We start from the raw sequence: 16,278 nt of genomic DNA on the forward strand, positions 1-16,278 counted from the left end.
TTACGCACATTTTGAGAAAACTGCTATACCTGTTTTGAAGTTGAAATGTAATCCAATATTGAATTAATAGACTTTTCAGAGTAGTTTCTAGTCACAGCACTTTTTATATAAGTTAGAAGCTGCTTATACCTGTTCATCATCTCACCATATTTACCCTGTATAAAAAATAAAAATATATATTAGTCATATTTTGATAGTACAGTGGAACTAATTTTACTATAATAATTAAGACAATAAAAATCTACAAATTAAGACTTCTATTGAAAAATAAAAAGAAAATGTGTATGCATGTGTTGACAGGGTAAGTCAGATTATTAACACAATGCACATTCTTATAAAAGGATCTAGGGAAAAGCAATATATTATTTCATAAAACAAATGCATATCTTATAAAGCAGGGATTTTCAGTAAAAGAGGATTGTAGTCAATTTTTTATTTAGCTGTTTAGTTTTAGTTCATGATTATGAAAAATTACTTTTACTTGAATTTTAGTATTTATCACTATTTTCTACACATTTTTGTTTGATTTATGAAACACATTTAAAAATAATTTAAGTATACAGTTTAAATATTTGTTTTGTTTTGATTTCTTTTAAGAATTTGATAATAGGGGATGCAATAGTCATTCTGTAGCAATCATCACACATATTTTGTAGAAATAGCTTTTTATGCATAACACAAAAAGTGGAATATTTCTCAAATTACATTAAAAAAAAAAAAGCAAGAAAGGTAGAAATAACTTATACATCCCATCTTTTAAGATTTCCACATTCAGAATCGTTCTTCTGGGATAGACACATTATATTAACAAAGAGTTACAAAAGAAGGTCAAGAAATGCTTCTAAACATCACACAAGAACCTTTGAACAAAAAGGAAGTGGCACATGTAAAATGAAGCAAAAGCAAGGAAAGTACTGGCCATGCTTGCAATCATGAAATGGCATGCCAATGTAACAAACAAAGGGTAATCTTTCTGCTGGCTAGAAATGTAAATTTTGAAATTTGAATAAATCATTGGAAGAAACACTAAATTAAAAAAAAAAAAAAAATTAAATATGTTGTATGTTTAATTTGTAACATGTCGAAACACCAAGCGAAAAGACTTGAGTCTGAAAGAAAAGGATAAACTGGTAAAAGACTTTCGTGTTTTGAGGAACTGCAGTTTGAGAATATCTGTATTTAAACTGGGAATTTCCCAAACAGCATTATGCAATTTAGTTACCCTTAAGTACAAACGTTCATTTTCTGTTACATAAACACAGACGAGGGGTCTCTCAGATCGCGCTATATTTTATGCATTTTAAAAATATAAAATTTTAAAATAATGTACTATTGTTATTATATAAGCATTAATACACATTGCTTGCAAATGCACTTATTTGCAAATGCATACAAACTAAATTATTTAATAAATTTTCCATCTACAGAATCTGGATTATGTAAAATGCAAAAACAGTATAACATATAAAGAATATTAAAAAACTGCAGCACATTATTTTAAGCATTTTCAACACAATTTTTGCAAATTCTCTTGGCACATTCATTTCATATCGGATTCTTGAAGCTGAAACATAAGTAGTTTTTTTTCTCAGTCTACAAACGACAAAAAAAGCATGTTTTACATATTTTAGGGGTATTAGTTACATCTGGGCTAAAATAGATTCACTCATAAAACTCCTAGCACTCCCTGAACGCACATTTTTATTTCTCGGTTCACAGTTGGCTTTTGAAGCCTCCGTTCCATATGTGGTTTCACTAATTCTGATGATAAATCCATCAAAAATTCTTTTTTTTCCCCCCCAATCTGGCACTATCCCTTATTGACTGATGTATTACATGTGCATTAATTTCACTTACATCAAGTAACCTAACAAATATGGCCATCGCCTTGTAGAATGTTTAGAACATTTTTCATCCAATGCATCCACACCTCCTTTAGTCACATTGTAAAATGTTATTATTTCTGCTTTCTCAGTTTCAAGGTCTTCTGATTTTGAAGACAGTATTGAAGAAATGAGAACAACACTTTTTAATTTTTGAGGCACATACTAAACGAGAGTCATTCTATCTTTGAATGCATAAAGAGAAGATCCTTCACTTTTCATTTTATTTGGAAAAAGACATCACCTCTGTGTTTAAGGGTTAAACAAGAAATTATAAGTAATCAAGAAGTAATAAAAAATGCAAATGTCTCAAGGAAGTGCAAAAAAGACAGAAAACTAAGTGAAGCTGAAACTGCTTTTATTAGAATGGTTGCAAGCTATACAGCTAAAAAAATGCTTCTATTTCTGCAGCTTTCTTTCACTTATTTGGTAAGTGCTAAGACAGAATATTATATAACTGACACAAGTTTGAGATAGAGAAATAGACACTTCATCAGAAACTGCCTGGTGAGACGGAAGAAGTGAATGATCATGCAAATGATAACCAGACACAACATATTTCACTTGTTTTAAATGAATACAAGCAACTTGAAATTTACAATACAGAAGAAACTGGAATGCACTACAGAACATTACTAAGAAACATATCAATATTTAAAAGTGAAACAGCAGTGGATTTACAAAACTGAAAGAATAAATTACTGTGTTATTAATGTGCGAAATGGGATCTAAGAATTAAGAAGACAGCATTGGTTATCAACAAAAGCAAAAAACTTCGATACTTATGAAAAGTATCAAGAATTTACTTCTAACTTATCATAACAATAACAAAATAATATATTACTAACTGTCTTTTGAAATAGGAACTAACAAATGAAAAAAAAAAAAAAAAAAAGAAGCTTAACTATTATAAAGTTAAAAGAAGATAATTGTGCAGTGCACACACACCTCTGATCTCTTTCTGAAACATATTATTCTTTTCCTGCAAATACAACTTTTAACATTCAGCCTTTAAATTTTACAGGATTAAAAAAGCTTCCAAATGTTATAAGAGAAAAGATATGGTCAATATATATATATAAAATAATAGTAGTAGGTAGAAACATTGCAGCGATCTTGCTAAAAAGTTACCAGGAGCTGTAGCTCCACGAAATATTTTAACGCAGTATTACAAAAATAAAAACTAAGAAGTATTTTGCCTGGAAAAAACTGTAAACATGCGAAAAAACTGCCAAAATTAATGCTGGAAAACTTGCTAATGCATGAAAAAATTAATCTGACCGTTGTGATATGTAAAAAGTTAACTCACATGAAAAATAGATTGATGGCAAAAAATACAAGGAAAGTACATATAAAAACATAGATTGAAAAAATGCCAATACATAAAAAGTTAAAATTAAAAATTAAAATAAAGACACAAATTGCAACAAAACAAAATACAATATACTAGATTAAATAGCGGAAAATGGTAAATTAACCCACTCGTTTCATCTTCTTTAAGGTTTAAAGGACCAGCTCGTACGTTTTTGACTAATAGCTGACCGCTATTTATTTCATTTTATTTTGATTTTGATTTTAATTTTACAATGCTCGGACTTGCAATTGCTTTTAACACCCTAATGTGCATTTCAGCGGACGCGTCGGGAAAAAGGAACAGAGAAGTGAAGCTCCACAAGGATTTATTCCAAAAAAGATATATTCGGGAATACACATTATGTTCTTTTATAAAAAATTTTTCGCATTAAACAAGAGCTTCAATAGTCTGTTTCGGCGAAACGCATAATGGTATTTAACCTAGTTCGACAATCAGTTTTTTTCCCCTGAAAAGCCAATTGAGAGTACGAGTAGGTTAATTTACCATTTTCCGCTACTTAATCTAGTATATTGTATTTTGTTTTGTTGCAATTTGTGTCTTTATTTTAATTTTTAATTTTAACTTTTTATGTATTGGCATTTTTTCAATCTATGTTTTTATATGTACTTTCCTTGTATATTTTACCGTCAATCTATTTTTCATGTGAGTTAACTTTTCACATATCACAACGGTCAGATTAATTTTTTCATGCATTAACAAGTCTTCCAGCATTAATTTTGGCAGTTTTTTCGCGTGTTTACAGTTTTTTCCAGTTTTCCAGGCAAAATTCTTCTTAGTTTTTATTTTTGTAATACTGCGTTAAAATATTTCGTGGAGTTACAGCTCCTGGTAACTTTTTAGCAAGATCGCTGCAATGTTTCTACCTACTACTATTATTTCATATCTTTTTGCAGCATTATGCGCAAAATTTTTAAGACCAAATAGGTCTTTCGTCTAATTACTTGTTTGCTATACATTTTCTTTTTCAGTTATATATATATATATATATGCAGAATTTTGTGAAAAATGCAAGTACTTTAAAGGAGATAAATAAGTTGATATTTCTACTCTATTACTGCCTTATTCTATCTGATCATGTATACTGTAGTCAGGGTGAGGTGCTAAGTCTTTTAAAATTAATTAAAAACTGCTTTAAAAATGTGGCTTTTATGCAGAAGAAGCCTCAGATTAATTGAAAACTATAGCTAATGTTTCAGATAGCTGTTTCAAAATATTCTAAGATCTATAAATCGACATCAATCACTTTTAAAATGTAACTTTTAACATGTACAATATTTACAGATCATAGATCAATGGTGGTTCAGTTGACAAACAAATCTATATGCTTTCATAATCGAAAATCGAAATCAAATAGGAACCGAAGTGTTCCTAATCAAATAGTGTGCGAACCATTATACATTCATCTATCGAGCTGCCGGTGGAGAGTCTATGAAAATTCAGAAGGCACGTCGTGTCGCGTTCACATGCAACGCTAGCGTCATCTATCAATTAATCAAAATAATTTCCACACACTCCCCACCTGAACTCTGTCAAGAGTTCACATTAATCTAACAACAATCAAATTTATACCAATAAGTATTTTAACATATAATTATAAAACAATTGATAAATATATTAAATGAATAGAAAATATATTCAAACTATAATCACTATACTAAATTCTAAAAAAAAGGTATGTTATCGTCAAATATAATTTGACACTCAGTAAATTTAAACTATTCTTAATCTAATCATATGAAACTAAATTATCAAAATAAACAATTGCATAAAACATATTCAATCATATTCATATTATTAAACAATAAAAACTGTTTTTAAAGTTCCAAAAGATATAATAATTGAACTGGTCGCTTTATTATTGTTCCATCAGCAGTTTTTAGTTCACAAGAACGAACTTTGTTGTCACGACCACGAAAAACGTTTATCACTCTACCACAATTCCACAAAAGTTTGCACTTATTGTTGCCTTCAATTAATACAAGATCATCGACTTTAAGATCATCATAAACGTTAGGATTTTTTAATTGATGAGCTGTCCGAAGATCCATTAAATATTGTTTTTTCCATTTAGTCCACAATTGCCTAACCAATAAATATTGATAAATCTTTCTTTTGGTCAGAGAGGATTTGGTAGAGAAATCTTTAACAATGGAATTAAAGTTGATAGGTAATGTAGAATCTTTGTTTCCAAAAATCAAAAAATTGACAGGCTTCAGTGGCAACGGTTCCTTGTGCTCATTGTATACATATGTCAAAGGAAGAGAATTCAAAACAGCTTCACTTGTGCTAAAACTGTTGACAATTCTTCAAACGTTAGTACAGCTTTACCGAGAATTTTTCTTAAGCACTCTTTTACTGATTTTACTAATCTTTCGTAGAAGCCTCCCCACCAAGCCCCTCGTTCCATTATCAACTTCCAACTGATTCTTTCATTCGAGAGAAAATCTTTGAATTTCTCATTCGACAACACTTTAGAGAAATGTTCGAGTTCCTTTTTCCCCTTTTTAAAAGTTTTCGTGTTGTCCGAATAAATTACTCGACAATTGCCTCTCCTAGATGTGAATCTTTTGAATGCCATCAAGAAAGAATCTGTAGAGAGATTCGGAACAAGTTCCAGATGTATGGCTCTAGTGATAGCGCATGTAAATAATGTCACATAAGCTTTTTGACTTCCTTCGATGTTTTTTACGTAAATCGGCCCAGCAAAATCGATGCCAGACACGTAGAATGGTGGTGCCTCATTGACTCTGTCTTCTGGAAGTTGAGAAGCAGACTTCAATGAATATCTTTTACAAATAAGACACTTGTTTATTATTTTCTCGATAAATTGACGTCCTTTTGGAATACAAAAGCGACTTTGAATTTCAGCTAAGGTCGTTGCTACTCCTCCATGCATTATTTTAACATGTGCACTTTCTACTATCAAATTCGTTAGCCAGGAGTCTCTTGAAAGAATTGCCGGATGTTTTTCATCATGTGACAAACTAGAATGTTCTAATCTTCCACCTGCTCTCAGTATCCCGTTCTGGTCTAAAAATGGGTTATAAAGATATAAGGATGATTTCTTTTTGACTTTATTCGCTTTCTTCAGAGACTCAATTTCTTTGGTATAAAAACGTTGCTGTTCAGATCGAATCCAATAATTTTCGGCATCCACTATTTCTTCAGTCGTTAATGGACCTGTCAAATGGTTTGTTTTCCTAATTTTACCAATGAATCGTTTCATCCAACCAGTTATTCTCAACAATTTCCTTAAATTACTATATTTTGAGATGTCTATAAGCCTTTCTTCAACTGCTGTGCACACAAATTCATAAATATCATTAATGTTCTTACGGTATTCTAATTCTTCTTCAGTGACAGGTTTTTCTTCATTCTGTCGAGGCCACAATTCAGACGACATTCTAAGCCATTCTGGTCCTTGAAACCAGATAGGATTGTTTTTCAGCTCTGGCAGTTTAGCTCCTCTCGAAGCCAAATCAGCGGGATTACATTTACCGGGGCAATAATGCCAATTTTCTGGAGATGTCAAATTTTGTATTTCCTGAATACGATTTTTAACGAAAAGCTTAAATTTCTTTGCGCAGTCTTTTATCCAGAAAAGTGTGATTTTTGAATCAGTCCAGAAAAAACAAGAAAGTTGTAACTTCAAAACTTTAGTGATGCTAGTGCCTAATTTGGCTGATAAAAGAGCTCCCATTAGTTCCAACCTAGGTAAGGTGAGCAGTTTTAACAGTGCTACTCTAGTCTTTGAAGCAACAAAAACCGTAAATATTTGTTCACTGCTAGAAATTATATGCAGATACGCTACTGTACCATACGCCTTTTTGCTAGCGTCAGAAAAACAGTGCAGTTCAATCCTTTTAACATCACTATTACTGATTGCAGAAAAATAATATCGTGGAATACCGATTTCGTCTAAATTGGAAACTTCTTTGCACCATGTTTTCCATACAGAACATAAATTTTCTGGTAGTTCATCATCCCAATCTAAAGCAAGTGTCCAAATTTGCTGCAATATGATTTTGACTCTTAAGTACAAACAGTGATAATAGACCTACAGGATCAAAAATTCGTCCTATTGCTTGTAGGACAAAACGTTTACTATTAACTTGTTTTGATAAAAATGTTATCAAATTTTTTACATCAAAGTAAATTATGTCACCTTGGTTGTCCCAAGCGACTCCTAACACTTTCAATGGAGGATTTTTAGCTTCCGAAACATGACTAGATTCCTCGGATTCAATACCTTCTTTAATCCATAATTCGCGCAGTTCTTGAGAATTGGTGTACCATTTATGTAGAATCATACTAGCATCTCTAAAAGTGTTGACACATTCTAAACTGGTATTGAAAGCAAGTTCAACGTTTTGGTGTTCTCCAATGATGTCATCTACACAAATGTGATCATTTAGAAATTCGCAAGTGGCAGAGTAGGTTTTCTCATATTGTTTCAAATGGTGTTTAATGGTTGCAGCCAGTAAAAACGGACTGCTATTTACGCCAAATAACACACGTGTGAACCGATAAGTTATAAAATTTTGTGGATTATCGAATGGGTTTTTAGTAAACAGAAAACGCGTTACATCTCTGTCTTCATCTACTTCTATCTGAAGAAAAGCCTGCTTTATGTCACTTGTAAATGCTACAGGATGAAGCCTAAAGGCCAACAGAAGTTCAAAAATGTCAGGATACAAATTTGGACCAATATGCAAGCAGTCATTTAAAGAGATTTCACCAGGTCCATGTGAAGACGCGTCGAATACGATATGTAGTTTACTAGTAGTTCGATCACGACGAACGATTTCTCTGTGAGGCAAATAAAATGTGATTTGAGATTCACTATCAACAGTGTCTGGAACTAGTTCAATGATGTTTTGTTGTAAATAATCTTGCTGAACTGTTTGATACGAATAAAAGAGTTCAGGGTTATTCTGAAATCGTTTCAGTGCAATCGCTTTATTGTCATGTAACTCATATTTTCTATCAGACTTTCATGGCAGCCTAACCTTGTAACAATAATTTCTGTATAAAATTTCCGACTCGAATTTTTCCATTATGGTATTGTCTAATGGGTCAGATGATTCATTTTCAGGTTTAATTCGTAAACTTTCAAGCTCCCAAAATTTCTTTATCTGATCAGATATTATATGTTCCTCAACTACGATATTAAAGGCTGTGGACGTGTGTGCTGTACCTTTAGTATAACCTAACAGAGACCAACCGAATAACGTTTCAGCAGCTACTAAATGTTTGTCTAAACGCTTAAGTTTCCCAGTCACTACATCATAATAATGATCAGCTCCTATCAAAAGAGTAATTTTTTCTCTGCAATCCAAAGAATTTGCGAGTTGTAAACCTTCTAACTGCTTGCCTAAAATGTGTCTATCAAGATCAGGAGGTGGTAAATCAGAACTTGAAATTTGTTCAGTCACGAGAGCTTCAATTTCGATTTTCAAATTCGGTGTTTCCTTGTTCTGTAATTTTATCTTAACAACGTCAAATGTTTTTCTAATGGGTGTCTTACTTCCAAACATAAATACCGAAAGAGTCTCTGTTCGAATAACAGGGACAGGGACAGGGAAAAGTGGACGGAGCACCAGAACTTCGTCAGTGACTTTTACAGGTGTTGCTCCGCCGCACTACTGTACCCCGCTGGGCTTTTAGTTGGCCCTCATCGGATGCTAGCCTACCAAGACATTTACATAGTAATTTTACATTAATATTAGACTTACGTATTGAATATACAATTACAAAGACATAGTATACAATTATTGCAAAGAAATTAACCTATCAACAAAAGTTGGATTATGGCAGATTGTAATAACATAATTACTTCGAACATACATACAAACTTTCATTGTACATTGTACTTCATACAAACAATATATTTACATTAGTATATCTAGTTACATCGAATTAAAATAAACATCATTTTAAAGAGCTAATTGAAGATTTTTTTTTTTTTTTTTTTTTTTTTTTGTGCATTTTATCATACTTTGTTGAATTACTAAGGCGAATTCTCTTATTAATACATTTCCTTTCATTTTTTTAACTTGTTACACACAAATGCATCAGCACTGAAGTCTTACATTATTATTTTTGTAAATTAATGTATCATAAATACAGAAAATATACATTAGAAAATCACATAATACTTACATTTACACTAATATATCTAATAGAGTCGTATATTATTTAAATTATTTTTTAATTAATGATTTAATTATTACACTAATACAGTCCAAATTCTTAATGTAACTATTTTATAAAAACTATTTATACCATATTTAGCTTGTTTCAGACACTTGCAATATTTCTGAAATCTTGCATTATTTTTGCAAGTTGTAGAATAAGAGGTATTTATACAGATGCGATAGCATCTTGACATATGTCTTCTCTTTTATATGCAAAAAGTTTCTTCATAATCAAGGAAACCTTTTGTTGTAAATGAGGTATCGTTAGCATGCATTTAATGTACTCAGGCATAATTTGTGACCTTCCTTTGCAGTGTAGCTCTTTCGTGAGCTGGCACTTGAAAATATAATGCTCTGGGTCTCCCTTTTCCCCACATACGCACTTGTCTGATTCACTCAAATTTCGTGCAAAGTAGTACGTGGGGAAAGGACCATGTCCAGATAAGAATATGTTGATGAAGAAGTTATAAGAGATTGGAACATATGTGGGTTTCTTGTAGAAGTTGAAAAGCCTTCTACCTACTTCTGCATTTTCCCATTCAGTTTGCCATTTTTTTTAATGTAATTTTTTTCAACATATGTTTCACATACGATTTAGGGAATGGGACATTGATTGGAGGTAGAGATGGGTCTTGAGCTGCATTTTTAGCAAGCGCATCTGCCCTTTCATTTTGGGCTTGTCCAGCATGCGCTTTTACCCACTTTATTTTTATAGATGTTCTCTTGCGCTGTGATAATAAATCGTAGATATCTTGCACTATTATGATTTGTTTGTTGCATCATTGACAGCTTTAATTGCCGCTTGGCTATCACTGTAGATGGTAACATATGTTAGATGCTTTTGATGAGACCATAGAATAGCGTGTTTTATGGCTGAAAGCTCAGCTTGGAAAACGCTGTTGTTGTTCCTTAGGTGTCCTTTCCATTCTGTTGTTTCTTGTTCTGAGAGGAGTGCAAAGAACGCGCATCCTACTTCTTCGTTTAACTTTGACCCATCTGTGTACACGACTGGAAATGAAGGTACACTGAGGGTGTCTTCTTTTGTAGATATTCTGAGTTTTGCATGTACTGCAGGGTGTCTTAGGTAAGGATTTCGTGGCTGTTCAAAATCAAGGGGGCACATGTTTTGATCTTCTACCTGTATGTTTTTCTTGAGGTGGAATAACGTGGCTAAGTCTGCATCTTCTTTTGCTTTCAGGTGGGGAAGCTTCAATTTATCCGCGATTTCTTTTCTCAGGAAGGAACGCATACTACCTGAATCCAGTAGAGCTCTAATTAAAACCGACTGCGTAGTTGTTCGAAGTATTACGCAACACGTTTGAAATAGTTTTAATTTTGCTGCGTGAGAATGCTGAAAGAACATGCGAATCTTCTATACTTTTATTTTTTTTCATTTAGTTCTTTCTCAGCACGAAAGCATATTGAACTGTTATGTCGACCTTTGCACTTGGAGCAGACGAGATCGCTTCGACAGTGCTTTATGCAGTGGTTTGATTTCAGGCAAAGGTAACATCTAGCATGTTTACACAATAAATTTCTCTTCTCATCAACTGTCAGTGATTCACAGTCTTCAGTAACATGTTTGGATGTATTACAAAACAGATAGCAATTAGTAGTTTTGTTTTCTTTAACCGGCACCAGCAGCTGCTGAGTGGAATGGACGATACTCCCCTTCCCTCCCTTCTCTTTATAAACACAGGAAGTGATTTCTGATTTATGAGTGGAGAGCAAAAGATGGCTTCTCTCGCGACTTTCCAGTTCTGAACGAACAAACTGCAATAATTCGTCAACATTAAAAAAAGATGACGAATCCGTTTTATGATTGAATTCTAAGGTTATATCAGACGGCAGAGTTTTCATTATGGCTGGAATCAACACATAACTGTATTTATCCGGTGTGACTTCTAATGATTTCAAGCTGTGTATTTGAGTTTCTATAGTGTCACAAAGTTTGCGAAGTTTCAAAGTGTCACTGGATTTGGTTACTGGGGTAAGATTCAGGAGTTTTTGCATGTGTGAGTTTATATCTTTCCTGCCAAACCTGTTTTTAAGTATTTCGATAACTTCATCGTAATTTGGTTCCGAAATGCAAAATCCTTCTATCGCGTTTGCAGCGTTGTTGCATAAGTACGATTTTAAATAATTAATTTTTTTTTTATCTTTGTTAAAGATTCATTATCATGGATTGCTACCTTGAAAGTGTTCCAAAAACTTGTCCACTGGGTGTAATCTCCATAGAATTTAGCGATGGTTAATTTTGGCAGATGCGTACATTTATTGCTTTCAATTTTAGAATTAGTTTCGTTAAGAGAGTTTTCATTATCCGAATTTGTTACTTTATTTAATTCTTTCAATTTTTTATTTGCTCTGAATTGGCATAACTGAATTTTCTCTTCGTATTCGATAGATAGAATTTCTGTTTCAAACTCTTCCGCCTCTGATTTCAAGTCACGCTCTATCTGAGCATCTAATTCACTCAGAGTTTTCAATTTCATGATTAATTGGTCTAAACTTTCTTCTAATGTATTTGTATCAATTTCTTCTTTATTCAACTCCGATTCGATTTTTTTTTTTTTAGAATCTTGGACACGGTGGTCCTGATAACTTTGCGTTTCGATTTTAATTTAGCAACAGACTCTTCCGCCATAGTTACTCTACAAATTAGAAAATATAGCCTTACCTTTTGCTGACTTCGCACACTTGCAACGTGCTAAATCCAATTCTTGACGGCCTAATGCACCAGCTGTTTCAAAATATTCTAAGATCTATAAATCGACATCAATCACTTTTAAAATGTAACTTTTAATATGTACAATATTTACAGATCATAGATCAATCATGGTGGTTCAGTTGACAAACAAATCTATATGCTTTCATAATCGAAAATCGAAATCAAATAGGAACCAAAGTGTTCCTAATCAAATAGTGTGCGAACCATCACACATTCATCTATCGAGCTGCCAGTGGAGAGTCTATGGAAATTCAGAAGGCACGTTGCGTCGCGTTCACATGCAACGCTAGCGCCATCTATCAATTAATCAAAATAATTTCCACAGATACCAACAAGGGAAATTATGAAGATTCATTTTTAGAATATGTGACAGTTTACAGAAATCAAGCATATGTGTATAAAAATGACTATAAAAGTGTTAAAAGAGCTGAAGAAACTGACAGCAAAAGTAATACAGAATAAAATGATGACATACTATCATAATATTATCCAACTACAGAAGTGAGAATCAGGGGGGAATACTACTAAAAGGTTGCAGTATCTGAAATCAAGTGTTGAGAATGAAAATGAGCCCAATGAAGCAGCAGTGGAGCACTGGCTGTTTCATATATATTAAAGGATTCTGACCTCTCGCCCCCAAAAAAGGAACCCAAGAAAGCTGGAACCAAAGTAACACATATTATGACATTCTAGTTAGCGAGCCCTTGCTGCATTAAAAAGTGGTTCATACAGCTAAACACATGATCAGAATCAGATGATTGGGCAAGACGAGGATCTCATAGCCAAGAGTGAATTTTTTGTCATACCTCTAAAAGACTAAGATCATTCTTCAAGCAAAGTACGAGATCTAAATGATTAAAAAGTGAAAAATATTACAAAGAAACAGATAACTGCAGTATATATCTTTTGGGATTGTTTATCCATGATACAGGATCTTGTACTATACCACAGTCTTGGCAATCTATCACACATAGAAGATATCAACAATATTTGACAGAAGTCAAATGCTTTTGTAAATGCAAAAAAGGGTTACAACATTTATTTCAGTCACTTTCCTTCATTAAACAGCTTTACTGCTTCCTTTATGCTGTTGTACAACATCCATCCCCCCCCCCCCCATTAATTGTACAGATGCAGAAAGGAAGCCTCACTTTTTTGTTTCCAGACATTTTATCTGCAGCTGTTAAGCGAGTTGAGATGGAACCAAAGTATCCAGTTTTGCAAGCTTATCCACAACTACCAGGTGGCTGGAAACTGCAACTGGTAATACAAAAAGTTCGGAAGTGAGCTTATTTATTATACATGTTGGTTTTTCTGTAACTTTCTATATATGTCACATATGTAGGGACAGCAAACTTTATGCTTGCCTGAAAACAATCTTATGGACACCTTTGTCACTTGTCACACTTTTGGCAACTATTTCTGATACATGTCCAAATGTAAATTCCTATGAAATCACCAATCTACAGATGACAACATAGAAAAATGAAAAACAGATTCTCAAGCAAGAAAGCACAAACTTCCAGGAACTCTTCACATTGCACTGCTGCCCCATTTCAAAAGAACTTCAAACTGACTTAACTACATTTTATAATACATGGTTTATGATATGATTCACATCACTGAACTATTTCTAATATTATTATTATTATGTAAAATTCCTATTGTGTGGATATAAATTTTGTAAATGTACTACTTACTGATGTAAAAAAAGATTAAATACAAATATTAACTGATTAAGCACGTATTGAATCATATAAATGTCTAATAAATGTCTACAGAGATTAAGCCAATTCAGATCAAATAAAATTTAGTAAGAACAAATATGTAAAAAATCATTCCTGTTACATAACACAGTAAACAAAAAAAATGAATTATGCCAAAATGAAAGTGTTGAAGAATGAAATTTCCACAATTTAATTTTCATTAATTCAATAAATTTTATTTACTACCAGGAAATACTTTCCTACATAAAAATTAAAAACTGAGATGAGATGTGACCGCGCCCCAAAAAAGGGAATCTCCTAGTTTGCTAGCTATTTTTATCTTTTTGCAAGGTTTCATCCTAACAGAAGTGCTGTTGCACCGAAAGAGAATACTCAATGTGTTACGCCATGCAACAGCTGTTGCACCACTTCTGTGTTACTATGACATATATTGTTGATATCTTTCATTACCTCTTTCTGGCCCAGTGCCCAGAAAATCCCCCTGTATACACAGAAAAAATTGGTTACTTCTAACCTTCTTTGTTGGCAGAGTAAAACAAACCTGTCCATACATTTTAGAGATGTTTAGTTTTTCAAAGACCAATTTTTCTTTTTTTTTAAATTTTTTTTTAAAAGATATAAAAGGGATTGTCTGAAAAGAAATTTCTATGTTATTTACTTGGGTGTATGCTGATCTCTTTATTCTATATTAGTTTTAAATTTTTACCTTGAAATCTTGCTTAAAACCGAACAACGAACATCTGGTGTGCGCAGAGTAGCATCACTGAAATACCAGAACCAGACCAATAACTGCATCTTCGTTTCACTGCAGTATTTTCTTCAGTAAGCTCATTCACAATAAAAAAGTGGGTGCACATCTAGTTCCATTTTCTGTTTTTCTTTTGTTTTTTGGAGGGGAGGTTATCAATTAAGAAATTGTTGGGGTGTTTTTCTGAAGGTCAGCAGTAATTTTATCAGTTAGCTATTTGATTTTTTTATTAGAAAGTTCTATCTCTCTCTTTTTTTTTTCTTTTCCTGCTTAAGTTGAAAGAAATTTTGTTAGCTCTACATTTTGATTTGTAGAACTTTATTTTACAGCTTATACTTTTTTAATTGTATATATTATATTAGTTTATTTTTTAAAATTTTTAATTATTTTGCAAATGGATCGGAGAAGGCTGACCATTGCTTTAAGTGCTAGATGCATTGCCTTCAGATAGTGAAATCTGATATGGATCCTGGTACACATGCAAAACATGCAATGTTGGGATGTGCTTTTTCAAAGGTGTTGTTACTTACTTCAAAAAGTACTACCATAAAAAAAATAGATGGAAGTGCAAATATGAATAGATGGAAGTGTAAATATGAAATGTAAAATAATATAAATATCATATAGCCAAGTCACTTTTTTTATTTATACGCATACAATCACCATATAATCAAGAAGAGTTTTTTCCTGTGTACGTGTGGAGTAGCAGCTCTTCAGGTAAAGTGCATCCTGGGTAACGCTAAATCTCCTAAGGTAATCAGAATCTAGTGTTTTTTAATGATAGGCAAAATCTTTTACTCTATTATGCACTTCCCAGCAATGCTCGCTTCATTGCTTTTTTTAAATCTCTATTCAATCGGTGAGCCTGCTTCAGGCATACCCATAAAATTAAAACCGTAAGTGCTATCTATCTTTACAAAATCACACCTGTGTACTCCTCTAGGCCTCATTAGACTGTCAACTTTTTTTTTTTTTTTTTTAATTCCAACTTTAAAAGCTAATGTGTTGAAAAGGGCTAAAATGTGTCGAAAAGGGTTAAAATATAATAGGTCAGAGGTTCCCAATGTGTGTGATGCAGCGCTCCTGTTTACTCTCTTAGGGAATCTTTGTTTACTCTTTTAGGGAACTTCAAATCGCATGCACACTGCATAAATCACTCATTACGTAGGAAACCGACAACACCGAATACTTTGCTGGCTGAGAGATTTCTAGAATTCTGCATTCGACCTTCCCGTCCCATCAACAGTAGTTTTTGCAAGCGCTCGTTGGTGGTAGTGTTCATAAGCCATAGTAGGCCCCTATTGCAAAATATCCAGAAATATTCGTGGATCCAAAATCCTTCCCATGCTCAAGCTCCACGAAATTCTTTTGCAACAATAGACTTAGAATAAAATTTGCTTGTTTTGATTTGGTTTGGATAATCATCAAAAATGGATATCCAACTCTAAGTTCAAAAGCTTTAAGGTTTCTCATTCCTTTTGCAACATCATATTTATGAGGAACCAGATTTTCAGCTATAGCTGTAATAAAGAGCAAATATTGTTCAAAAATCACCGTGGAGCAAGAAATGAGAGTGGCAGTGTCAAATCTTACCATTCGCTTTGAAAAATTTTGTGA

The 16,278-nt window shown here is 32.9% G+C and overlaps 1 protein-coding gene across 2 annotated transcripts in view; it reads right to left on the bottom strand.

Annotated features, from left to right (window-relative positions):
* alien (COP9 signalosome complex subunit 2 alien) overlaps positions 1–16,278 on the bottom strand; it is a 101,679-nt gene that overhangs the window by 40,866 nt on the left and 44,535 nt on the right. For both annotated transcript variants that reach the window (XM_085810779.1, XM_085810778.1), the window contains exon 4: positions 30–155. In XM_085810779.1, coding sequence (XP_085666905.1) covers positions 30–155 — 126 coding nt within the window. The remainder of the gene's footprint in view (positions 1–29; positions 156–16,278) is intronic.

This window comes from Stegodyphus dumicola, chromosome 2 (genome assembly GCF_044657685.1).
Source record: "Stegodyphus dumicola isolate Sdum_Otavi_A_Nest chromosome 2, ASM4465768v1".
Taxonomy (NCBI): Eukaryota; Metazoa; Arthropoda; class Arachnida; order Araneae; family Eresidae; genus Stegodyphus; species Stegodyphus dumicola.